This window comes from Hyperolius riggenbachi, chromosome 2 (genome assembly GCF_040937935.1).
Source record: "Hyperolius riggenbachi isolate aHypRig1 chromosome 2, aHypRig1.pri, whole genome shotgun sequence".
NCBI classification, from domain to species: domain Eukaryota; kingdom Metazoa; phylum Chordata; class Amphibia; order Anura; family Hyperoliidae; genus Hyperolius; species Hyperolius riggenbachi.
The window spans coordinates 478,143,678-478,169,514 of NC_090647.1; the positions used below are offsets into that span (position 1 = coordinate 478,143,678).

Sequence of the window (25,837 nt, forward strand, 5' to 3'; positions counted from 1 at the left end):
ATGGTGCACAGGAGGAGGGGAGCAGTGACATCTGGGGATGGTGCACAGGAGGAGGGGAGCAGTGACATCTGGGGATGGTGCACAGGAGGAGGGAGCAGTGACATCTGGGGATGGTGCACAGGAGGAGGGGAGCAGTGACATCTGGGGATGGTGCAAAGGAGGAGGGGAGCAGTGACATCTGGGGATGGTGCACAGGAGGAGGGGAGCAGTGACATCTGGGGATGGTGCACAGGAGGAGGGGAGCAGTGACCTCTGGGGATGGTGCACAGGAGGAGGGGAGCAGTGACCTCTGGGGATGGTGCACAGGAGGAGGGGAGCAGTGACCTCTGGGGATGGTGCACAGGAGGAGGGGAGCAGTGACCTCTGGGGATGGTGCACAGGAGGAGGGGAGCAGTGACCTCTGGGGATGGTGCACAGGAGGGGGGAGCAGTGACATCTGGGGATGGTGCACAGGAGGGGGGAGCAGTGACATCTGGGGATGGTGCACAGGAGGGGGGAGCAGTGACATCTGGGGATGGTGCACAGGAGGGGGGAGCAGTGACATCTGGGGATGGTGCACAGGAGGGGGGAGCAGTGACATCTGGGGATGGTGCACAGGAGGGGAGCAGTGACATCTGGTGATGGTGCACAGGAGGAGGGGAGAAGTGACATCTGGGGATGGTGCACAGGAGGAGGGGAGCAGTGACATCTGGGGATGGTGCACAGGAGGAGGGGAGCAGTGACCTCTGGGGATGGTGCACAGGAGGAGGGGAGCAGTGACATCTGGGGATGGTGCACAGGAGGAGGGGAGCAGTGACATCTGGGGATGGTGCACAGGAGGAGGGGAGCAGTGACATCTGGGGATGGTGCACAGGAGGAGGGGAGCAGTGACATCTGGGGATGGTGCACAGGAGGAGGGGAGCAGTGACATCTGGGGATGGTGCACAGGAGGAGGGGAGCAGTGACATCTGGGGATGGTGCAAAGGAGGAGGGGAGCAGTGACATCTGGGCATGGTGCACAGGAGGAGGGGAGCAGTGACATCTGGGGATGGTGCACAGGAGGAGGGGAGCAGTGACCTCTGGGGATGGTGCACAGGAGGAGGGGAGCAGTGACCTCTGGGGATGGTGCACAGGAGGAGGGGAGCAGTGACCTCTGGGGATGGTGCACAGGAGGAGGGGGAGCAGTGACCTCGGGATGGTGCACAGGAGGAGGGGAGCAGTGACCTCTGGGGATGGTGCACAGGAGGAGGGGAGCAGTGACCTCTGGGGATGGTGCACAGGAGGAGGGGAGCAGTGACCTCTGGGGATGGTGCACAGGAGGAGGGGAGCAGTGACCTCTGGGGATGGTGAGCAGTGACCTCTGGGGATGGTGCACAGGAGGAGGGGAGCAGTGACCTCTGGGGATGGTGCACAGGAGGAGGGGAGCAGTGACCTCTGGGGATGGTGCACAGGAGGAGGGGAGCAGTGACCTCTGGGGTGGTGCACAGGAGGAGGGGAGCAGTGACCTCTGGGGATGGTGCACAGGAGGAGGGGAGCAGTGACCTCTGGGGATGGTGCACAGGAGGAGGGGAGCAGTGACCTCTGGGGATGGTGCACAGGAGGAGGGGGATCAGTGACCTCTGGGGATGGTGCACAGGAGGAGGGGGTCAGTGACATATGGGGATGGTGCACAGGAGAAGGGGACCAGTGGAATCTGGGGATGGTGCACAGGAGGGGAGCAGTGACATATGGGGATGGTGCACAGGAGAAGGGGACCAGTGGAATCTGGGGATGGTGCACAGGAGGGGAGCAGTGACATCTGGGGATGGTGCACAGGAGGAGGGGAGCAGTGACATCTGGGGATGGTGCACAGGAGGAGGGGAGCAGTGACATCTGGGGATGGTGCACAGGAGGAGGGGAGCAGTGACATCTGGGGATGGTGCACAGGAGGAGGGGAGCAGTGACATCTGGGGATGGTGCACAGGAGGAGGGGAGCAGTGACATCTGGGGATGGTGCAAGGAGGGGAGGATCAGTGACATCTGGGGATGGTGCACAGGAGGGGAGGATCAGTGACATCTGGGGATGGTGCACAGGAGGGGAGGATCAGTGACATCTGGGAATGGTGCACAGGAGAAAGGGACCAGTGACATCTGGGGATGGTGCACAGGAGGGGAGGATCAGTGACATCTGGGAATGGTGCACAGGAGGAGTGGACCAGTGACATCTGGGGATGGTGCACAGGAGGAGGGGAGCAGTGACATCTGGGGATGGTGCACAGGAGGAGGGGAGCAGTGACATCTGGGGATGGTGCACAGGAGGAGGGGAGCAGTGACATCTGGGGATGGTGCACAGGAGGAGGGGAGCAGTGACATCTTGGGATGGTGCACAGGAGGAGGGGAGCAGTGACATCTGGGGATGGTGCACAGGAGGAGGGGAGCAGTGACATCTGGGGATGGTGCACAGGAGGAGGGGAGCAGTGACATCTGGGGATGGTGCAAAGGAGGGGGAGGATCAGTGACATCTGGGGATGGTGCAAAGGAGGGGGAGGATCAGTGACATCTGGGGATGGTGCACAGGAGGGGAGGGATCAGTGACATCTGGGAATGGTGCACAGGAGAAAGGGACCAGTGACATCTGGGGATGGTGCACAGGAGGGGAGGATCAGTGACATCTGGGAATGGTGCACAGGAGAAAGGGACCAGTGACATCTGGGGATGGTGCACAGGAGGAGGGGAGCATCAGTGACATCTGGGGATGGTGCACAGGAGGAGGGGAGCAGTGACATCTGGGGATGGTGCACAGGAGGAGGGGAGCAGTGACATCTGGGGATGGTGCACAGGAGGAGGGGAGCAGTGACATCTGGGGATGGTGCACAGGAGGAGGGGAGCAGTGACATCTGGGGATGGTGCACAGGAGGAGGGGAGCAGTGACATCTGGGGATGGTGCAAAGGAGGGGAGGATCAGTGACATCTGGGGATGGTGCACAGGAGGGGAGGATCAGTGACATCTGGGAATGGTGCACAGGAGAAAGGGACCAGTGACATCTGGGGATGGTGCACAGGAGGGAGGAGCAGTGACATCTGGGAATGGTGCACAGGAGGAGGGGAGCAGTGACATCTGGGGATGGTGCACAGGAGGAGGGGAGCAGTGACATCTGGGGATGGTGCACAGGAGGAGGGGAGCAGTGACATCTGGGGATGGTGCACAGGAGGAGGGGAGCAGTGACATCTGGGATGGTGCACAGGAGGAGGGGAGCAGTGACATCTGGGGATGGTGCACAGGAGGAGGGGAGCAGTGACATCTGGGGATGGTGCACAGGAGGAGGGAGCAGTGACATCTGGGGATGGTGCACAGGAGGAGGGAGCAGTGACATCTGGGGATGGTGCACAGGAGTAGGTGAGCAGTGACATCTGGGGATGGTGCACAGGAGGAGGGGAGCAGTGACATCTGGGGATGGTGCACAGGAGGAGGGAGCAGTGACATCTGGGGATGGTGCACAGGAGGGGGAGCAGTGACATCTGGGGAATGGTGCACAAGGAGAGGGGAGCAGTGACCCATCTGGGGATGGTGCACAGGAGGGAGGATCAGTGACATCTGGGAATGGTGCACAGGAGAAAGGGACCAGTGACATCTGGGGATGGTGCAAAGGAGGGGAGGATCAGTGACATCTGGGGATGGTGCACAGGAGGGGAGGATCAGTGACATCTGGGAATGGTGCACAGGAGAAAGGGACCAGTGACATCTGGGGATGGTGCACAGGAGGGGAGGATCAGTGACATCTGGGAATGGTGCACAGGAGAAAGGGACCAGTGACATCTGGGGATGGTGCACAGGAGGAGGGGAGCATCAGTGACATCTGGGGATGGTGCACAGGAGGAGGGGGGCAGTGACATCTGGGGATGGTGCACAGGAGGAGGGGAGCAGTGACATCTGGGGATGGTGCACAGGAGGAGGGGAGCAGTGACATCTGGGGATGGTGCACAGGAGGAGGGGAGCAGTGACATCTGGGGATGGCAAGTAAACTCATGCAAATAAGTAGGTTTTTTCCAGAGTAAAAGGAGCTATAAATTACTGTTCTCCTATGTTGCTGTCGCTTACCAAAGTTTTTTTAATAGAAATCTGACAACTGACAGGTTTTTGACAAGTCCATCTTTAATAGAAATCTGACAACTGACAGGTTTTTGACAAGTCCATCTCTTCATGGGGGATTCTCAACACACACACACACACACACACACACACACACACACACACACACACACACACACACACACACACACACACACACACACACACACACACACACACACACACACCCCTGTACCGACTCCTGTTAGATGTCTACTACCTACTGAGTGTGAAAGCAACATAGGAGAAAACTAATTTATAGCACATTTACTCTGGGAGAAATGTATTACCGTATTTTTCGGAATATAAGACACACTTTTTCTCCCCAAAAAATGGGGAGAAAAAGTCCCTGCGTCTTATATTCCAAAGACAGGGAATCCCCGACTTAAAAACGCCCGCTGATATGAACCCGCTGCTACGTCGGGGACTCCCTGCCTTGTCCCTCTGTGTGGTCTGCTGGCCCCCCGCATGTCTCCGCTCCCCTTAGTAAGAATAAGGGCAGAGCGACTCACCTCCCTATTGATACCAGCGCTGGGTGGTCCTCTCCGCCTCCAGCATGTCAGCGCTACCCCTGTAAAAGAATCGTGAGTGGCTCACCTTCCTCCAGCGGCGACGATCTGCAGACATCTTGCTTACCGCGCGGCTTCCCCTAGTGACAGGTATTGTTAATGACTCATTTGACTCATTAACAGGAGCCGCCACTAGGTGAAGCTGCGCGGTATGCGAGATGTCTGCAGATCGGCACCGCTGGAGGAAGGTGGGTCACTCTGCCGCTAACTATTTTACAGGTGTAGCGCTGACATGCTGGAGGCGGAGAGAACCACCCAGCGCTGGAATCCATAGGGAGGCGAGTCGCTTTGCCATTATTGTTACTGGAGGGAGGGAGCTGGAGCGGACATAGAAAGGAGGACAGGGGACTGGAGTACAACACGGGGGCTAAAGGGGGCACGGACTCGCACACAGGGAGCAGGAGGGAACACAGACACAAACAGTAGGCCTGGAGTGGACAAGGGACTAGAAGACCACAGAAGGGGACACACACAGCAGGAAAGCAGGGGACACATGGGTTCAGGAGGACCACACATGGGGGCAGGAGTGGACTCAGGGGGACTGGAGGACCACACGGGGCCAGAAGGAGACACAGTGAACATAGGACTATGGGGAGAGCATGTACAAGACGCTCCGCACCAGGTTTAGTATATGTTTTTTTCCCCCTGATTTTTGCCCTCTAAACCTAGGTGCGTCTTATATTCCGAAAAATACAGTATTTTTATTTATTTTCATGCGTTTCAAATTTTATAATTTTTTTGTAGTAGTGGTCCATTTAAGTTTTATTGCTATCATAACCTTATTAGGGATCACCACTACAGATGTTCAGTGAGAGGCTACATTTTTTTATTTTTTACTTCCCTGGCAGTAATCCCCAGCTGAGCTTGGGCTAGCCGCCGGCAGTAATCCCCATCTGAGCTCGGGCTAGCCGCCGGGAGCTCTATGGAGAGTATAGCGCGCAGCGAGAGCTTTTACTCACCTCCCGGGGAATCCAGTAGGATCGCTGTCATTGATCTCTCCAAAGAGTTACAGCGCCACCCGGAGGACGGAGGTAAAATTGCAGCACTGGACCCCAGGGAGGTGAGCCAGAGCAGGGGCTGCTGCTGGCATTTTGGCAGCTTGATTATTTCCTGAATTTAGGGTCTGAAACCTTTTACAAAGACCCTAAAATCCAGAAACAATCATACTGCCAGGGGGGTTAAGCTCATTTCCGGTCAGCTGTCTAGGAATGAGGCTGTACAAGCATGTTGTTTGGCACCTGGCTGATCAGCAGGAAGTGAATTGTCAGGAATCCTGCGGGAGTAGTCGCTCGTAAAAGATGGTGAGGAGGCCAGTGACCTCAAGACACATTTGTACATAACATTTCTAGGCAAAACAATCAGGAACAATGGTTGTTGCAGAGGAAACCTAAAGTATGTATATGGCTAAAGATCAGCTGCTCTGCAGAGAAAAACAATTGTTGCACCAACAAATGCAGGTCCATTCACATTTATGCTAATAACCTTCAGTCCTGCTGTTCTAAATATAGTCTGGGTTTAAAAGTCAAATTACTTTGCTGCAGACCTGCTGCACAGTCCTGATTTTGGTTCACTTTTCTTCCTTTTTTTTTGCAGGTTGGTGACCTAGTGAAAGTAACAAAGATTAACGTGAGCGGTCAATGGGAAGGCGAGTGTAACGGAAAATACGGTCACTTTCCATTTACACATGTACGTCTGCTGGATCAACAGAACCCCGATGAGGACTTCAGCTGAGTGTGACTTGGACCAATTCCCAAAATGCGAACAATCTTGCTCTGTTTCTCTTTCTCCATCTGCCGTTTAGATTGCCTTCCACAGGTTTCGACATGTGTAGCTTACAAACGTAGCAGTGCCCCAGAACCCCCCCTTAATTGCAATCAGGCAGTTTCTATGTGATTTGGCAGAGTCCAGGTGGTAGCTTGGATTGTGTCCATGAAAGTAGGCAGAATTTAAACACAACAGCAATACCAGAAGCAAATGACGTGAACGACACACGGTTGCTTATAGCAAAGCATTTTTATTTGATCAAGAGACATTTCTTTTTATAGAGGGCTTTTGTTCTGTACTCGTCTTGTATAGCTTCCAGACCAGCATAAGCCTCAAGATCTGGCATTGGACATCTCCGTTTTTTTTTCTAAAACTGACTTTTTAACGTTTCCATAGGTAAACACTGTACACTGATTAATTTGGCTAAATGATTATGTCCGAGATGTATTTAGCTAACCAGTTAAGTCAACGGTTAATGGAAATCAAAGAGCTGCTTTTGCCATTCTATTTCTCCCAGTATTATTTCGTTCGTTTTTATTAGGAATTGTGCTGTAGATTTCAATTTACTCTCCGACAGTTCAGCCAAACCCCTTCTCCCCAATAATCCTTCCTATATGAATGTTCAGTACTTATTCCAGGTAGCATACCACTATCGCGGTGCTTGGCTTCCTTATGACAGATTGTGTTAAATCTCCGATTTCATTCCATGGTTTTACACTTTTGTAATGGAACTCAACATCTACTTGTAAAGAGAAGCTAATCCGTTTTCCTGCAGTGATACTTTGCCTGCTGTAAATGAACCCCACACCTATAAAGACACTGGGCTTCCATTAGATGGTCCCTTGAAGGTTTATTTAAAGGGAATGGTGCCACAAGAATGAATAACAGCACACTAATTTGGCAGTTACTGTTGGGAATAATGCATATTTTGTTTACTTTGAAATGTAGAGTTTGGTTAATTAAAGGCAAGTTAATGGGGGGAGCAATGTTAAGTCACTGTGGAATATGTGCCTTTATAGTGCTTTGTTGCTACAAAAACCTTTTGTGTTTTTTTTCCTCATCCTTTTTATAGGCATTTAGATTTTATTTATGTTGTATGTAGAATGTACATTTATAATAGGCAATTGCAAGTTTGTGTTAGGACTTGCATGTATATATAAATGTGCAATTTATGTTTAAGACCAGGTCTAGTCCCACAGAGTGCCATGTTTTCTATGTTGACTCACCACTGGTGTTTTCTTTTTCTACTGTGTATCATGAATCTGAATGCAGGGCTGGACAAGTCCGAGGACCTGGGCAGCCGGTGTTACTAACATCACACCTGGTGCCTGACTTTCTTCTTTTAGCTTTCTGTAACCTTTAGTGGATGTGTTCCCTGACTACTTAGTTGCTTTCTAGATTAGACTGACCAAGGGCCTGGGCATAGTTACCTGGCAGAGCGGATTTCAGCACCGCGTATCAGTGTGTGGTATACAGGGGACATCAGACGGTGCTTAAACAGCACTTATGCGCTGCGCAACAACAGGTTCTGATGACTGCACACACACTGTCCTATTCAGTCTAATAGTGGGGTCAGTGCTGCAACACAGGTGCTGTACAACTTCAAACACAGCCACCTGCATTGCAGAGAAACAGAATGACTTGCTCAGGCCCTAATTCCTTAAACACTAAGTTACTTTGCTGCCCAGATGCACCTTTACGTTTAGTTAAGATTATTACACTGTTGCTAGCAAACACATCAAGAGTTCTCCGTTAAAGGAGAAAGAGCCATGCACTTGGCTTGGACAGTGAATATGATTGAGGTTCGTAAGTTTAAATTTTTATTACGTCTGTTCATTAGAATTTATTATGCATTTAAAATGTTTACCATCTCCCAAACTGTCTCTCAAGTCCCCTGGCAAGGGTATTCTAACATATGTACAAGTGTGTGAATCCTATATCCCTAGTTTGTGTGACTGGCAGCTTCAGACACAGTGGAGGCCTTAGATACATGCTTGGCTGGGATAATCAGATTATAGGATGAGCGTTTTCTGGCAGAAATCTATACTTTCATAAGTATGCCAATGTAGTAAAGAGAAAAAGAAATACCATAATATATGCAACAGAACAACCCAACAAAAAGGAGCATTGATTTGACTGTACAGTAAACCTACAATCAATAATAAAAACCCTTTTCAGTCGCCATAAAATTTGAATAAACCATGTGTAATTTTTATAGTGCTATAAAGCCTCGTTAACCCCCCCACTACACTGTCCCCATCCCCTGGCAGGTCGAGGTCCGGCTCAAGTGGGAACCCAGCTTAACTGGACCCTAAAGGAAAAAGAATCCCTTTGTTTTATGGTTCCGCTTATAATTTCTCATCATTGACACCGCTATAATCTTTAAACAAACAAAAAATATTTGTTACAGCTGATACAAATCCTAAAATCTGCACTGTTCCCACTTCCTGATTCATGGAAGCAGACATATTGTTTAACATCCTGTGCTTTCAAATGGGCTTATCTGCCATGGCAGTCATGTGACACAGGTGAGAGATCAAATTACAGTTTGTGATTAGACATGAGGGGGAATTAAAAAAGGCTAAACTCTCTAAAAAAAACACGGTGCATTTCTTTGTTTTGCTTCTGTCCTGTGCAGGAGTTAAGGTCCATTTTAAAGAAGAAACCAATGAAACCCCATGGTGTTCTCCTTCAAGAGAACAGCATGCTTTATAATTTGCAATAGACCATTTTTATGAATCCACAACACGGGCACGGCTGTTGTCCTGGATGTGCGTAGCCATTCAGTTGCAAACCTTGTTTTTACCAGGCCCCTTGATAAGCCAATGTAATATAAATAACTTATACCTTGTCAGGAAATCAGACACTGATGACTTTCTGCACCTCAGACTATCGTGCTGTAGGCTGCAGTCTTCTCACAAATTCAGTCTGTGCCCTGTCCCCTTGCAGTCTCACTTCACACATCAAAGTAGCATTTGAACACTGATTACTAAACTATTGGATAATACTTCTAGATCTGAGCCTGGAGATGTGCTTTGATAAATCGAGGTCAGGTTTGCTGGCTCTTTTACTTCCAGTGAGTTACATCTTGGGTAAAGCTTATTCTTATAGACCCTGTGTGGTGTAAATGGAAGTCAGCAGTTTTTCTTGCAGATTGTTTGTAATTTAGTTTACCAATTCTGCATTGGGAAAATCCCCAGTCAGCTGGTTTGCTTGTCATCACTTTGGGAGACTGACATGTATAGGTGCTTCCCAACGTTGGTGGCCTCGCCAACCATCGTCTAAGGAGGAAAATCCATGGCCACTGAGCAATTAGATGACACGGAAATTGCTCCATCTTTCTGGCTGAGCAGTATGCAGAGGTGTCTGAATTACAATACCGGCTAGACAAATAAATAGGGTTTTTTTTAGTTTCTAAAACAGATCATGTATCAATTTCAACTTTCTATTTTAGGCTGTTTGCCTGGAGCTGTACTTCCAACTACTAATGCTTGGTAGAATAACTTGAAAGGTGGAGTTAAAGGGACAGTTTGAGAGCTCATTGGATTATCAATTGTACTTCATTTTTGCAGGATCTGAATTCTCTCTTCCCATCATTTTCTTTAACTGCCCCACAGCAGTGTGACTTATCTAAATTGCTGTGAATGCACAATAAAGTGTTCTGACAATTTTTTGTAACTTAAGGGCGCATTGAACTCAGTTTTACTCCGGACATATTACATGAGTCCTGTGTTTTTGTGTGCCATTAGTTTCCATCCTGTTTGTGCTGTTTGTCTACCCAGATGTGTTGGGGATTTTAAGCGGTGTAAGGACAGTTTATAGCCGGGATATACAGTATTGGAACTTGGTGCTAAGTAACACCGCATCTTTATTAGTTGGCAACAACTAAGATCAGTGAGGCTGGTTTGGGGTTTATGTTGGACACCGACTGTTGACATCCATGTTTACTAGACCAAATTAAACGCACCTAGTGAGCTGTTGCAAACACTAATTTTTTGTTGTAGAACACTATTGTAAATATTGTAGATCAGATCTAGGCTAAACAGGTGCTCTGGTTTATAACAAATGCATAAACCAAATATTATTTTGGTGCACCTTTGTTTTGTTTTTTAGTTTTGTTTTTATATGACCTATGCAGTTGGAATGCACGCAGCAAGTTACTTCCAGTCATTGTTTAAACTCTTGTACTGATCAGCTGTCTGTGTATTACCGTACATATTGGATAAACAAAAATTGAGGTGGTATTCCAAATGTGGCACACTCTGAAGCTGGAAATATTGTAATTTTCAACTTGGCTTTAATGTTGCCAAAACCAGGGCTGTGGAGTTGGTACAAAAATCATACTCTGATTCCTCCATTTATGAAACCTCAGACTCCAGATACCCTAAATTGTTCCGACTCCTCAGTCTAATGCTTACCAGGGCAGTGGATTTTGTACAAAAATCCTCAGACTCTGACTCCCGACTCCTCAGTTTATGGAACCACCGACTTAGACTCCGACTCCAGGTACCCAAAATTGCTTCAACTCTGACTCCACAGCCCTGACCAAAACACTGCCAAGGCTTGATTACATGGTCTAGTATGGTTTTTGTTTTGTTTTTATGGTCCAATTAGTCAGCTTTACAAATGCACACTGCCTTTGATAAGGCATTTATCCTTTTGGCAGCTCAGCCAATATTGACAAAAAAATGTACTCTAGTAATATCAGTTAAAAAGCAGCACTGTTGCCACAAAGATGCCATTCATAAGTTCAGTGGCCAACATTCTTTCCCCCTACCATGCAACATTTTGTAAATGCTGTGTAGGTGCTAAATGGTAGACCAAAGGGCGGTGCTTCCACTAGTACAACCATACAGAGTGACTGCTAGCCCCACTCTCTGGACTGCCTCATAAAGTCTGTATATTGTGCAGCTACTGCCAGAACTATGCACACTGCGATTGCCTGTGCATCATTGTGTTTTTCATTCATCCTTTGCCATGCCTTGCCGGGTTCTCCTCAAAAATCCAGCTGGGTGGCATGAAAAAGTAGCCAGGTGGGATGTGATGGGGGAATGAATGGCCGGTACAACTCTGCTTACAGCATAAGAGGATGAGGAGTCTAGCTGATAACAGCCGGGTGCTCGCCAAAAGTAGTTTGGTGGAGCACCTGGCTAATACAGCCTGGGGAAGAACACTGCCTTGATAAAGGGACCTTTTTAGTAGGCTCAAAATGGTGGTATGTATTTATACAGTATGGCATACATTTTTACTCATTATAGGAGTGTTGGTGATACTTGGTCTATGTGGCCATTTACAAATGTCACAGTTGAGTGGGAGCAGTAGGCTGCTGTACCCCAAATTGACTAGCAGCACCTTGCTCATGAAAGGTGTAGCTGACTTTGTTTTAATTTTCTTATTTTATCCCTTAGGTGGGGCAGGATATGTGTATTTACCTGATTAGTAAGTTTTTCTTTTAAAGCAGGGCTTCCCAACCCCTGTCCTCAAGTACCACCCACAGTACACGTTTTGTAGAAAACCACAAACCTATTCACAGGTGAGGTAATTAGTGTCTCAGCAGAGCTGATTAACTACTTCTGAGGATTTGAGTGGTACTTGGACAGGGTTGGGAGGCCCTGTTTTTCAGTAAACCTGTGAGACAAATATGCAAAAGTTAAGGTAGCCATACCTCTGGCGACTTGGCGGACGATCGACCATCCAATTTGATTATAATAGAATTGGATGAAAGTCTGTGCCGCCAAGTGCATACCTGGCCGACAATTCAACCAATTTCGGGACGAAAGTTGGTCGCATTGTTGATCATGCATGCTGCAAGATGTTGGGCCGACTTGCTTAATCGCGCGGCAGGAACTGAGAGCAATTTCAGGATGATCAAACTTGGGGAAAGCGCTGTCCTCCATTCCCCCCCCCCCCCATGATAAATGTTCCTCCAGTGCCCAGTTCAAGATATAAATTACCTGTCCGCAACCTCCGCTTGTCCCTCCGCCAGCTACGGGCACACTTTGATCTACATACATGCACGTCACAGGTGTCCTTACTAGGAAACAACGTGGGGCGTGCGTTTATGGAGTAAACAGTGCGCCAGCAGAGGCCGCCTACAGGTACTCGGGGGGGGGGGGGGGGGGGGGTAGTGATTTATCACTAAGAGGACAGCGTGGGGGCGGCAATTTATTGGGAATTGACCTGCGGTGTATGGGCAGCTGACAGATCTCTCTCATCAGATCCGATTAGAGAGAGATTTGTCTCTTGGTTGAATCTGTCCATCATTGCAAGATGTATGGCTACCTTTTGGATGCCTACCTCAGTATGATCCAGAGGCTTCTCTGAAACTCCTCCTTATAACCACTGCTTGCTGGTACCCTCTTTTCAGCCGTGCTCCCATCCGCATACGAGCAGAGGTATGTTAACGGCCCACAGTGTTGCAGAAGCACAGGGCTGCTTGTGCTCAGAGGAGAAAGCTGTGCATAAGCAGCTCCGTACTACTGCGCAGACGCAAGGCATCCTTTCGCCTGCCTTCTGTGGGCTTGCGGACATAATCAACAAGCTCTTGTTGATTATGTTCAGAGGGTCCGAGCGCTGAATCGGTTAGGTCGAGGAGGATGGGGGAGGTCTCTGGACTATCCGCAGGCTGTGCTCTACTGAGGTAAGTGTCTTATCACTTGCCTTTTTTCCACACAGGTACACATTAAATATCCTTGCAAATAATTGCTTCCTTGATGAGTAGTTAACAGATGACCTGAATTTTTAATTGGTTTTCATGTTGTCTACAAGATATTTAACAAAAATAAGGTTTTTTTGTTTTTTTTAAAGCACCATATTAATGACTTGTATGTGGTCTCCTAAACTCTCATTAAAGTCCAGTAATGCTGGCTTAGTATGTAGTTGAATCATGGTAGTAACAGAATTTGAATGTCTTATGTGTTAAAATTCTATTTTTAGATGATTGTGGAATGATTTGTCCTAGAAGCCTTGCATTTTCAGGTCTTGGAATGGACAGCAGTTTTACTTGGGAGGGGCACTAGGCATTCAGATACCCAGAGGACACTTGGTGAGACGATAACCTCAGCTGCAGGTTCACATGTTGGCTGTGGTCCTTTCTGCAATAAGCATTATTCAAACAAATGTTTTACAGTATCTAGAGGGAAAGTGCAATTTTAAAAGGCAAGATTTACCTCCTACACTGACTTTGCTAGATGCTGAGCTGCATTCTTTATTAGTTTAGGTTCCCTGAAAAAAAAAGTTCTGCCCTCTTCTTCCGGCAATGCCATGTTTTGACGTTGGAGCTGTACTTTTTGCCGCAGCTCTCTTTACTTGACCTGAAGCTGCATTTCCCATCAGAACTTGCGGCACAAGTAGGGCATGGCTAGATCATGTGCCTCTAACACTGTACTGTCTAGAATCTATAAAAGCCAGCCCATAATAACTAGCTTTACTTTTTATGGTAAGAAAAATAATTTCTTGTTTTTAAACCTAAAGGATTCTGAAGATGTGGGTTTGACGTGCAACAAAAATTACAGAAAAGATATGGAGGAACTTAATCATCCATCAATTTAGTTCCCAGCGAATCTCAGCATTAATGACTATCTATACCTCGTGGTATTGCCTGGAAGATATTGGAGGCACGCTAGGCCAACTTAAGATCCGGACCTAGGAACGTTTTGAATTTTGCCACATTTGACTATTAGAAATAAGGTAGTAGTTGCGACACAGTGTACCCCTTCTAGAGGGTGGGGGGAGGGCTAGGGAGGGAATGTAAAGGACTTTGGAGCTTCAGTTCTCTGTACAATTTTATAGAATGTGAATATGCTTAAACCGTTCCACTGTCTCTTGTAATCTTGAGAAAAAAAACCTTAATAAAAAATGTTTTGAAGAAAAAAAAATTACAGAAGACAAAGGGCTATATGCAATTCACTTTTTCGCCCGAGTTTTCTCCTAGGTGATATTTTCAAACCTTGGAAATAAAATGCCTTTTAAAGGCATCCCCGAGGCCAAATTTGGGGCTCTTTCCTGGTAGAGGCAGAGTTTTTGCAGTAGCTCTGCCTCTACTCGCGTCAATCTCCACGGATCTCCGCCTTCTCCCGCCCCTCTGTCTTCTTTCACTGAGAGGGGCGGGGAGAGACAGCAATCAGCAGAGATTGACGCGACTGGAGGCAGAGCTTACAGCAATAAGCTCTGCCTCCCCGGGCAGCAAAATCCACGAGCTGGAAAGTCATGGAATTTTGCCCCAGTATTTGGGGGGTTTAATTACATCATTCTGCCGCTGGACTGTGGCATTTAAGCTCTGTACATATTGCTGAACATAAATGTCAAGTAAAAAAAGGATTTATTTTTTTTATTTGTTAGGCATCAGACTCTCTCTAAATGACCAGCTAGCAAAAAAATACTCAAAATAAGTTTGACAGTACTTTTTCCATTGCAAAGTGCTAAAAAGCTATTTTAAATCGAAGATGAAAAATAATCTACTAGGAGAAAACTCAGGAGAAAAAGTGAATTGCATATGAGCCAATTTGTCTAATGCTGGGGAAACACGATGATATTTCTGTCCGATCGGTTTTCTGATCGATAACCGATCGGTTTTGTGATAATTTCCATTCACTTCTATGAAAAATCGATCAGAACATGTCGGAAATCATCTATCGAACCATCTATCTGCTAAAAAAATGTCATGGTGTATTCAACATAAGCGTTGCCTTTTAAAATAATACTGCTCTGTAGATACTGCTCTGTAGATACTGCCAACACAAGTGTTGAGCGAATCCTGGATTTAATTTCTCTGATAGTAGGATAGGAACATGTCAACACATTTACACTGAAGGGATCACAGGCAGTGCAGCAGTAATCTGTTACAGGATGGGAGAAACAAACACAATGGCCGCCTTGGCAACCAATGAAATAATCAGGTTTCCAAACACGTTCAATATCTAAAAATGACAATTCGCTTCAGGTAAGATTTCAAACATTCTTACTACAGTGGCGTGTCTGGATGCTAGAGATTTTTATTTGACTTTATAAATGATTATATATTGCAGTATTCCAGCTTCTACGCTACTAACCTAAAGATCAACCCTTATTCAGCCCTATCAGTATAATGTCTTCCATGTAAAACGGAGATCAAAATTAACCAGACAGAAAGCTGTTCAGTTATATTTGACTCGGCAACTTCTTTAAAGGTGTTTTTTGTTTTTAAGAAATAAATTCACGCATCTCCCAATGCATCTTACAATGCTGAATTTTAAGACTAAACTACACTGCGAGAAGGTAGGAGGCGCCCTTTGAGGTACTAGTGATCAGGCTTACACTGGGGTTTGCCAATGATTATACAGATTGTTGTGTGTAAAAGAAAACACACCAATATTCGTGAAAATCTATATATTGTTTTCGGTTAATGTGCGTATTGATATTTAGACAATTATTTGATACGAGAAATTGGAATGATCCTACCTTAGAAAGTAGTCAAATCCATTAGTGTAAAATTTTTTTGAATTTATTGTAGCACTTAAAATGACAACGCGTTTCGCGGCTGAAACCGCTTCATCAGGTCGTATGTTGTGCCTTGGGAAAAAAAAAAAGGGGAAGGAGACAAGGCACTAAGACAGAGGAACATCACATATTATACTATTAGCATTAAAATGATTGCGAGATTCGTAATCAGTAGGAACATACTTAAACAATAATTTTATGATAAAATCTTAAAAGTCTTAAAAACTTAAAAATATGCATCAATCCAAATGTATGCACCAATAAATTTCACATTGCAGTGTAACACTGATATAATGCATCTATCAGAGTAAAAACACCAGTAATCCGCATATTCCACCTTGTGGTGTAGCATAATGCATCGGCCAGCAAAAGTGTAAATACCAGTAGTCTAAATGCTATGGGAAGCATCAAGGCGGGGGGAGGGGGGGGAGGAATGAGGGAACTGGGGAACGAAACATATGAATGTGCCCAAATCTGGGTATGTTAAGTGAGGTATTGTATATACCTATTATAGTCAAGTCTAATGGTGTAACAGTGTTTTAGAAGCAAGTGGTGTAAAGTGTATTTAAATGAGGTTGTAGGTATTCCTCTGTCTCCTTCCCCTTTTTTTTTTTTCCCAAGGCACAACATACGACCTGATGAAGCGGTTTCAGCCGCGAAACGCGTTGTCATTTTAAGTGCTACAATAAATTCAAAAACATTTTACACTAATGGATTTGACTACTTTCTAAGGTAGGATCATTCCAATTTCTCGTATCAAATAATTGTCTAAATATCAATACGCACATTAACCGAAAACAATATATAGATTTTCACGAATATTGGTGTGTTTTCTTTTACACACAACAATCTGTATAATCATTGGCAAACCCCAGTGTAAGCCTGATCACTAGTACCTCAAAGGGCGCCTCCTACCTTCTCGCAACGCAAATTTCCCCTGGGATCAGGGGCCACCACCTTGGCAGGTGGTATCGTTTTAAAGGAGCTGCGACCATCGACCCTACATCACAAGGCCGAGTGGGGACGGTACTTCCCCACATGCGAGACAGATTGGTTGCCTTATATGCAACCCAGCTTTGTGAGTATATACAATCTATACCTACTAATTACGATATCTCTCCGTGAGATACTACACCAGATTGGGCTCCCGGTGTCTTCCCGTCCTTTTCTCTATCCTTTTAGTATACAAGACTAAACTACAGGTTGATATGCTTTTTTTTTTTTTGAATGGCTGTGTAGGGACATTATAGAAAAAAAAAAAAAGAATTCCAGGGTTGTACTAAATCAGCAGTTTCCCTCTTGGCGGTAACATGGTACAGAAATTGTCCGGTTCAGGCTGCACCTTGTAAGTGCCCCATCATTTTTCTGTTTTATTTTTATTTCATTTTTGTTGTTACAGGATCGATTATACAACTTTTGTGTTTTTGTCAGTAACCCCAGAGGAACAGAAATATGCCTATGCATAACTATTTCAAGTGTGAAAGATATCAAGGTGGTTGTTTTGTTTTTCCCTTATACATTGCCTACAAATGATACCGGCAGAACAAAGTACCTGAATGAGTTCACCTTTGAGCACCTATTTGCCATAATAATATCCCTGTAAGCTGCGGCTACACTGACCATGATAAATGAAGCGACCACCGACCAGAGGGTGCAAAATTTAAAATTCTGGATAGTCAACAAAAGTGGGCTGTCAGCAGGTCTGACTGGTACAGTTCATACTGCAACTGGCTGGTAGCAGTATGAACTGGAAAGTCGACTTCAGGAAACGGGTTTAGTAAGATAATTGTAGCCGTGTACGTGATTTATTTATTTTTTTAACTTAAAATAAATTGATTACATGTAGTCTCCGGTTAACAAATGAGATGGGGGACTGTAAGTTCGCTCTTAACCTGAATTTGCTCATAAGTTCACAGCAATGTGCCGTCTCTGTCCCGTGTACCTCCTCTATGCCTTCCAGTTTGTGTCACCCCATCCCCCTGTGGCCAAAATGTACCCCTCTGTCCTCCCACGGTGTCACCTCTTTGCCCCTGTGCCCTCAGTGTACCGCAGCAAAATGTAATTTTACTGGGTTAAAAAACTTTTTCCTTAAAAATTTTCAATATTTATTTGCTTAAGATTTACAATAAAAATTAAAAAATTAATTGTTCCCACAGAATCAAATGTTACATTTCCAAGCTATTAGTATCCGCGGGTCTTTCGTAAGTCAGGCGTTCATAAGTCGGGAACCTGTACCTTTAATGATGATCACTTCCTTTTGTGAATTTGCTTGCAATCCAGTATTGATTCAAGGGGCATGACTCCTGAAATCTAATCTAGAACAGTTTTTGTTCAAATTAGTATTCCGTAATTTGCACTACATCTTTTTAACAAACCTTTACAAAATTGAATCTATGCAATCTTTTTTTTTTTTTTTAATGAAAGTGAAAATCTACCCAAACATTCAGCCAGCTTCATCACATTTCATGACCTGGCAGTGACACCTGACTCTGTATTGGTAATCGCTGTTATCTGCTTACTCATTGGACATGGAAACTGTATCATCCCCTTCTCCAGGGGCAGACTGATGACGCTAGAAGCTAAGAACCTGTGACAGAAAATGGAAAATTGACTGGTTTTGCAGATGGGTGAACTGGGAAATAAATGACAGGTAGTTCAGTTTACAGTTTGCTGTCAGTACAGGCAATAAATAGACCTTACTGCAATACATTTTAAAAATTATTGCAAAGGTAAGCTCATTACTTTAAAAAACTACTTTTTTCAGGTTTGGTTCATTCTAGTCTAAATATTTGGACACCTTCATTTGATTCACATGCCTAATTAGTCTTACGTTTTATAGCTTAGATTTTTCTTTCCATGAAATGTATTTATTTATTGCATCTTAACGTGTGCCCAAAATTGGTCTGCTTTAATACACATTACTCTTCAGAAATGGATTATACCTGCTCCCGTATAAGTAAGAGGACTAGACTATAGCCTTGTACACACACTAGTTGAAATTGGGCCGTTCAGTTCAGTCACAGTCTAGAATCTGTTGTGTGGCAGTGTGAACAGATGTAAGTGGAGTTCATTTGTAAGCATTCAGTTAAACCGCTGGAGCTAATTTTTAATGTATGCAAAGAAAACGAGCAGGTGCCCAGATTGACCATGCTGATTTATCCTCCCAATAAATTTACATCCTTTTTGTGTTGTCCTGTAAGAATCCAGATGGTTTGCAGAACAATTTAAATAGCTTAGGTCCTGTAACCAATGGTTCTGGGTACTGATTCCTCCATCAATTATTCCTAAAGCCACAATTGGCAATACCATTTTTGTGCCTAAATCCTAGAATTGCTGTGTGTACTTCGGACCCCCCCTTATGGCATGCCCTACATATATTGCTAAGGCCATTACTAGAATATCTGCAATATGTATGAATGTAAAGGAAATGTCTGTCAACAAAGTTTATTGCAAACAGTTCTGCCCTCAAATTGTCTGGCCAATCCGGTGAACATTTCAACACCTTTTGTCTATAGGCTAGAGCCTTTATTTTTTTAATTGTTCTTTATTTTGTTAATTTTGTGAGTGTGTCAACCTAGAGAAGTACTTGTTAATAAATGTACCGAATGGGACGTTAAATGAGAAATTGCTGATGTATTCAATGTTTAATGAGAACATAAATCACTGACTTATATAGTACATTTATTCATTACTTTAGTGTTATTTTTTTTTTTTAATACGTGGAACAAATCAGCTGCTGCATTCCTTACTAATGTCAGTAGAGCCCAGCATTTTATCACTAATATTTTATATTGTAAAGTGACTGGGTAATCTGTAAACTTTCCTTTTTTATTCCAGTTCTAACCATGAGTAAGGATAAAGGAAAAAAATTGCATCTTTTTTGTTTTTATTTTATTTTGTTATGTAGAAGGGGCAATGTAAAAAGTACAAAATGTGCCATTGTATATTAACACTATACACTTTTTTCCCACCAATACAGAACTTTTTATAGCATGTATGTATATTCATAATATGCTTAGTAAATAAAGATATGGACAAATGTCTAAGTGGCTAAGTGTGTGTTTTTATTTTATTTTATTTGTTTTTATTTTTGGTACTCTTAGGGGTCATACATACATTGAATTTTGATTGGCCAATCATACCACCTCCATGTAGTTAGGAGTGCCAACATATTTTGAATGCTATGACAGATTGTGCAGGTGACCTCTCTTACCACATGGAGGTAGTAAAATTGGCCAACCGTTGACCAATCAGAATTGTATGTGTGCGTATCCCAACTTATTATGCTCCTGGGCGTTAAAAGAAAATATATATATATATATATATATATATATATATTTATATATATATATATATATATATATACATATATATATATATATATATATATATATATATACATACACACACACACACACACACACACACACACACACACCTTCTACCAGCCCCTGCAGACATCCTGTGTCTGTGACGGCACAAATACGATCTATGGTCCCCCGCCGCGGCTTAGTTTTATTTTTGGCGTCTAAGCCTGTCGCTGGCCACTGTGCTTGCGCGCCTGTCAAGGTAAGCATCCTGCACAGTATGTTTTTTTTTCAAACTGTGCCTGCGAAGGACTCTCCCAGTGACAGGAGCACGAAAGAGGACTGAAGCTGTACTGGGGTAGGGGGGCCTAATTAAATACACTGCCTCCTGTTCCCCTCTGTCCCCTAACACTCTTCTCTTGTCCATCCCGTTGTCCTGGGCGACTTGTGCGACTCTAAACTCCTGTGTTTCCCGGAGTGAGTGCTGATTGGAGACACGGGGGGAGCGAGTGCGCTCCTACCCTGTGACATCACTCGGCGCAGCCACAGGGGAGCAGAACGGACATACTGCGCATGTGCGGTGCACCCCCCGTGTCTCCTCACATGGGGATGCAGGAGCCAGCACACTACTGTCCTATGACATCACTACGTGGCCGCAGGGGAGCTGAACGGACATACTGCACATGCGTCTTACAGTATGTCTGGGTTTGGAGTGGCCAAAGTCACCTAGGACAACATGACGGACTAGAGAAAAGCGGCTGGGGAGGTAGGGGCGGTGAATATTAAACTATGCCCACCTACCTACCCAGCACAGCTTCAGTTTATACCAGATGATTTCACATTTGGTATCCTTTAAAGAGAATCTGTACTCTAATATTCTTACAATAAAAAGCATACCATTCTATTCATTATTTTCTCCTGTGCCCCTCTGTGCTGTTTCTGCCACTCTCTGCTGCAATCCTGGCTTGTAATTAACAGTTTTAGGCAGTGTTTACAAACAAACTAACTAGCTTCTAATAGGCTCAGCTAAGCATAGTGTGTGAGTCATTCACAGTGTGCAGGGGGCCTGCAGAGGGTGTGTATTGCTTCTACCAATCACAAGCAGCCCTGCACATTCCACACAATCAATCCTTAGCCCGACAAACAGGACAGAGGAAAGATACATTGATTTATTACAGAGACAGTGCAGTTAGGAAAGACTGCAGTAAGCCAGAGCAGATTAGAACAGGCATAGGAACTTATAGGATAGAAGAACTAAGGCTGAAAAATTTGTTACAGAGTCTCTTTAAGCCAGTGTTCCCCTACCCTGTCCTCAGGGCCCACCAACGGTGTATGTTTTGTGGGAATCCACAGAGGTAGTTAATCCGCTCTGCTGAGACATTAATTGCCTTACGTGCATGATTGTAGTGTTCTGCACTAGGCCTGAACGATTTTAGGACACAATTGAATTAAGCGATTTTCTGTCCGAAATCACTATTTTGATTCGATTCACGATTTCCTTCAAATAAAGCTTTGTTTTTCCCCCTCTGTCCCCCTGTCTCTTTGTGTCCCCTTTGTCTCTCTGTGTCCCCTTTGTGTCTCTTTTTGCGCCCCCTTTGTGTCCCTTATATCTCTGTGCCCGCTCTCTCTCTCTCTCTGTACCCGCTCGCTCACTCTTTCTCTCTCTCTGCCCCCTCTGTGCCAACTCCTCTGTGTCTCTCTGTGCCCCATACTCTGTCTCTCTGTCCCCCAAGCTGCGGCAGTGCTGGACATAACTTCCAGCAGGAGTCGAGCGATGCCAGTCTATCTACTTCACCTGCAGGCTCCAATGCACAGCGCCAGTAGCATGCGCCGGTAGTTGGGGGAAGTTTGAAGCTGCTTCTTCAAAGTTCCCCCAATGCGGAAATGTCATTGTGGAAATCACCGCTGACTATTCCGAAATCGTGATCTTGGTGATCGCAATTTTGGTTTCAATTTGATTTATCGTTCAGGCCTATTCTGCAAAACATGCACTGTTGGTGGGCCTTGAGGATAGGGTTGGGGAACGCTGCTTTAAGCCATAGACCCCAAACAAGCATGCAGATCAGGTGACTGAAAACTGACTAGATTAGGTGAAGGCGTTTAAAAGGAAATTTAGATGTCTGCTTCCATATATGTCACTTCAGGTGTACTTTAAATGTTGAAGCAGATTTCCTGAGCCATTGCTCAGTGCTTTGGAGAGTAGGAACTAAATCAGGTTGTCTTTCAACAAATAGTCAACAGACAACCAGAAATATATTTGTATGTCATGCCACAGAATTATAAACTTTGCATCTTGCACACAAAGATGCTGTACACATTCAGAAGATAAGTATCTGCAAAAGATCTGTTCCTGCAAAAGATCCGTTCCTGTAAAATGCATAGTCTATGATATCTGCAGATCCTCATACACACCTTGTTTAACAGACATTCATCTGCATATCTGACAATCATCTGAAGATCCATCCTGGTGGATCTGATCTGCAGATGATGGTCTGTTCAACAAGATTTGTATGAGGATCTGCAGATATAGACTATGAATGCATTTTTCAGGAACAGATCTTTTGCAGATCCTGATCTGTTGAATGTGTACAGCATCTTTGTGTGCAGCATCTTGCAAAGATTTTTATCTGATGGGGAGTTCAGCTCAATAGAATAGACTGTGTAGAGTATGGCTCTCATACTACGTGGAATGGGGTAAAATTGGTCTGTGATCTTACCTTTTCCAAAGACTTATCTCAAGTGTGTATGTAGCATAAGTAATTTTTAGGGGTAGGAGGATAAATATAATTAATAGGTTTATTTTCACCTCGGGTTCACTTTAAGTTGGCTGATAACGACAGCCTCATTAGTGTGTACAGTGGCACCCAACCCATAAGCAATCCGCTCGGTGGATCAACTCACTAGTACCTGTTACAAGGAATGGAGGTGACTCGTTTCAGGTCTCCTGTCCAGCCGATCTGACAGGTTTAACAGGCGACTGCATGTTCAGGGAGGGCTGCAGCTGACTGGCAGCCATTAAAGGACAACTGAAGGGAGAGGGACATGGAGGCTGCCATATTGATTGCAATTTAAGCAATACCAGTTTCCTGGCATCCTGCTGATCCTCTGCCTCTAATGATTTTAGCCATAGACTAGACTAGCTGCATACTTGTTTCTGGTGTGATTCAGACACTACTGCAGCCACATAGATCGGAAGGGCTGCCAGGCAACTGGTATTGTTTAACCACTTGAGGACCCACCCTTTACCCCCCTTAAGGACCAGCGCTCTTTTTTGTGATCTGTGCTGGGTGGGCTCTGCAGCCCCCAGCACAGATCAGGTTTCATGCAGAGCGATCAGATCGCCCCCCTTTTTCCCCCCTATGGGGATGGTGTGCAGGGGGGGTCTGATCGCTCTGGTGGGCAGGCTAGTTGCAGGGGGGGGGCACCTCAAAGCCCCCCTCCGCAGCGAAATTCCCCCCTCCCTCTCCTACCTGCTCATCCCCGGTGATCGGGGCTGCACAGGACGCTATCTGTCCTGTGACAGTGACAGGACGTCCCCTGTCACATGGCGGCGATCCCCGGCCGCTGATTGGCCGGGGATCGCCGATCTGCCTTATGGCGCTGCTGCGCAGCAGCGCTGTACAATGTAAACAAAGCGGATTATTTCCGCTTGTTTACATTTAGCCTGCGAGCCGCCATCGGCGGCCCGCAGGCTATTCACGGAGCCCCCCGCCGTGAATTGACAGGAAGCAGCCGCTCGCGCGAGCGGCTGCTTCCTGATTAATCAGCCTGCAGCTGGCGATGGTCCTGCAGCTGCCACTTTGCCGACGCACGGTATAAGCGTGCGGTCGGCAAGTGGTTAAAAGGAAATAAATATGGCAGCCTCCATGCTCTTCTCAATTCAGTTGTCCTTTAATCAATAGGAAGTGCACAGTGAGTAAATTTAAATGGACTTGCTGAGTCACACCTGTGCCATCCTGCTGGCTGCTTCTCTAGCCCCCTGCTCTATCCTCTGCCTGGCTGTGGGGGTCTTAGCCTGCATACTCTGCAGTGGAAGAATCACCCTTGGCTGAAGCTGGTGACTTGCGCCTAAGATCTTAATTATGTTGGGGGCAGCACATGCACCTAAAGGGAGAATGGAAGGGGAGTGAGAAGGAAATAGTGGATGTGGGGCGGGCAGAGTACTGCAGCCTGCATACACGCCATGCTGTTAGGGAGCAGAAAGCTGCCACTCTTGCTGATTATCAATTTAGCCCAGTGACAACTGACATGCCGCTTCTGAAATGTCCGAGGAGAAAAAAATCTACTTGCCTTCCTCCAGCCCCTACCGGTAGCAGCCTATATGTCCCTCTCTGCAGCTCCGGGGTCCCCTCCTTTCCAGATGCTGACCTTGCCAGGTCAGCATCTGTGCGGCTGCGCCGCTTGCAATCGCACTCACGTGACTTGGAGCGTACTGCGTCTGCAGTGGAACGGAGAGGACACCAGAGCTGCGGCGAGGGACAGACAGGCTGCTAGGGGCTGGAGGAAGCCCCAGGTAAGTAGATCTTTTTTTTTTTGTTTGTTTGTTTTTTTTTGTTTTCATACTTTTTGTTTTTATACTTTTCTTCGGATGTTTCCTTTAATAGAGTGGCGTTCCGGGCCGCTGCCTGGAGTGCTATTGCTGGAGAATGGCGCTGCTCTCACCTCGGGTTCCCTTTAACCAGCAGCCGCAATCACATCAGTAGATCTATGCCCCCTTTGGAGTATTCTTCCTGTCCCAGGGGCATAGATACTCGTCTTTTGAAGTTCATGAGCGCATATGCTTGCCCCTTGCAGCAGCAGTTAGAGGACAGATTGGTGAATGGGAACAAATGTTCCCAAAACAAGTCTAATGCTGGGAATACACTGGATCGATTACTGCTCGTCCCTGCCGGCGCTCCTTATCAGCTGCTCGATTCCCTGCCATTGTCCGCCGGCGGGGATCGAGCAGCGTGATCGGACCCGCTGAATATTATCAGCTGGCCGGATCAGCTGCTCGATACACGGTACAGAAATGTACCGTGTATCCCCAGCATAAGTGCCTTATTAACAAATGAATGAACAATTGAAAGTCTAAAAAAAAAAAAAAGTCACTTTTGTTTCAGCAAAGATGGCTGTGATTCAGCTTTTTTTTTTTGCTGTTTCACCACCATCTAGTGTACAAATGTAAAATTGCACACACAAAAAATCCTACACACATAAATAAAAATGAGTAACCCCTTCCTGCCCCTGCCTTACTGCCATAGCTACCAAAATAACTTGTAAAATAAAAATAAAAGACAGTATTTCAAAAATAATACAGTAACTGTTATGTTAATTGTTAATGTTAATTGTTATGTTAGGGACTTGGCTTTTTATATATGTATGCCATAAGAGTATATTATTGATATTTTGCAAATGAGATTGTAATTTTTAAATAAAGTATGAGAAAACAAACATGCAAAATTAAAAAAAAAAAAATACACCTTTATTGCCAAAGAAGACACTGCTCAAAAATAAATAAAGGGAACGCTTGAACGACACAATATAACTCCAATTAACCATTTCAGCCCGTGGGGATTTTTCACCTCATGCAACAGAGCAGTTTTCACCTCCCATTCATTTGCCAATAACTTTATCACCAATTATCACAATGA

The 25,837-nt window shown here is 45.5% G+C and overlaps 1 protein-coding gene across 2 annotated transcripts in view; it reads left to right on the forward strand.

The window, feature by feature from the left end:
- The window catches only part of CRK (CRK proto-oncogene, adaptor protein), a 34,822-nt gene extending 22,300 nt beyond the window's left edge, over positions 1-12,522 (forward strand). The window contains exon 3 of one of the 2 annotated variants that reach the window (XM_068270272.1): positions 6,250-12,522. In XM_068270272.1, coding sequence (XP_068126373.1) covers positions 6,250-6,387 — 138 coding nt within the window. In that variant the 3' untranslated portion in view covers positions 6,388-12,522. The remainder of the gene's footprint in view (positions 1-6,249) is intronic. The other variant, XM_068270273.1, reaches the window with a different exon arrangement.
- Positions 12,523-25,837: the final 13,315 nt, after the last annotated feature.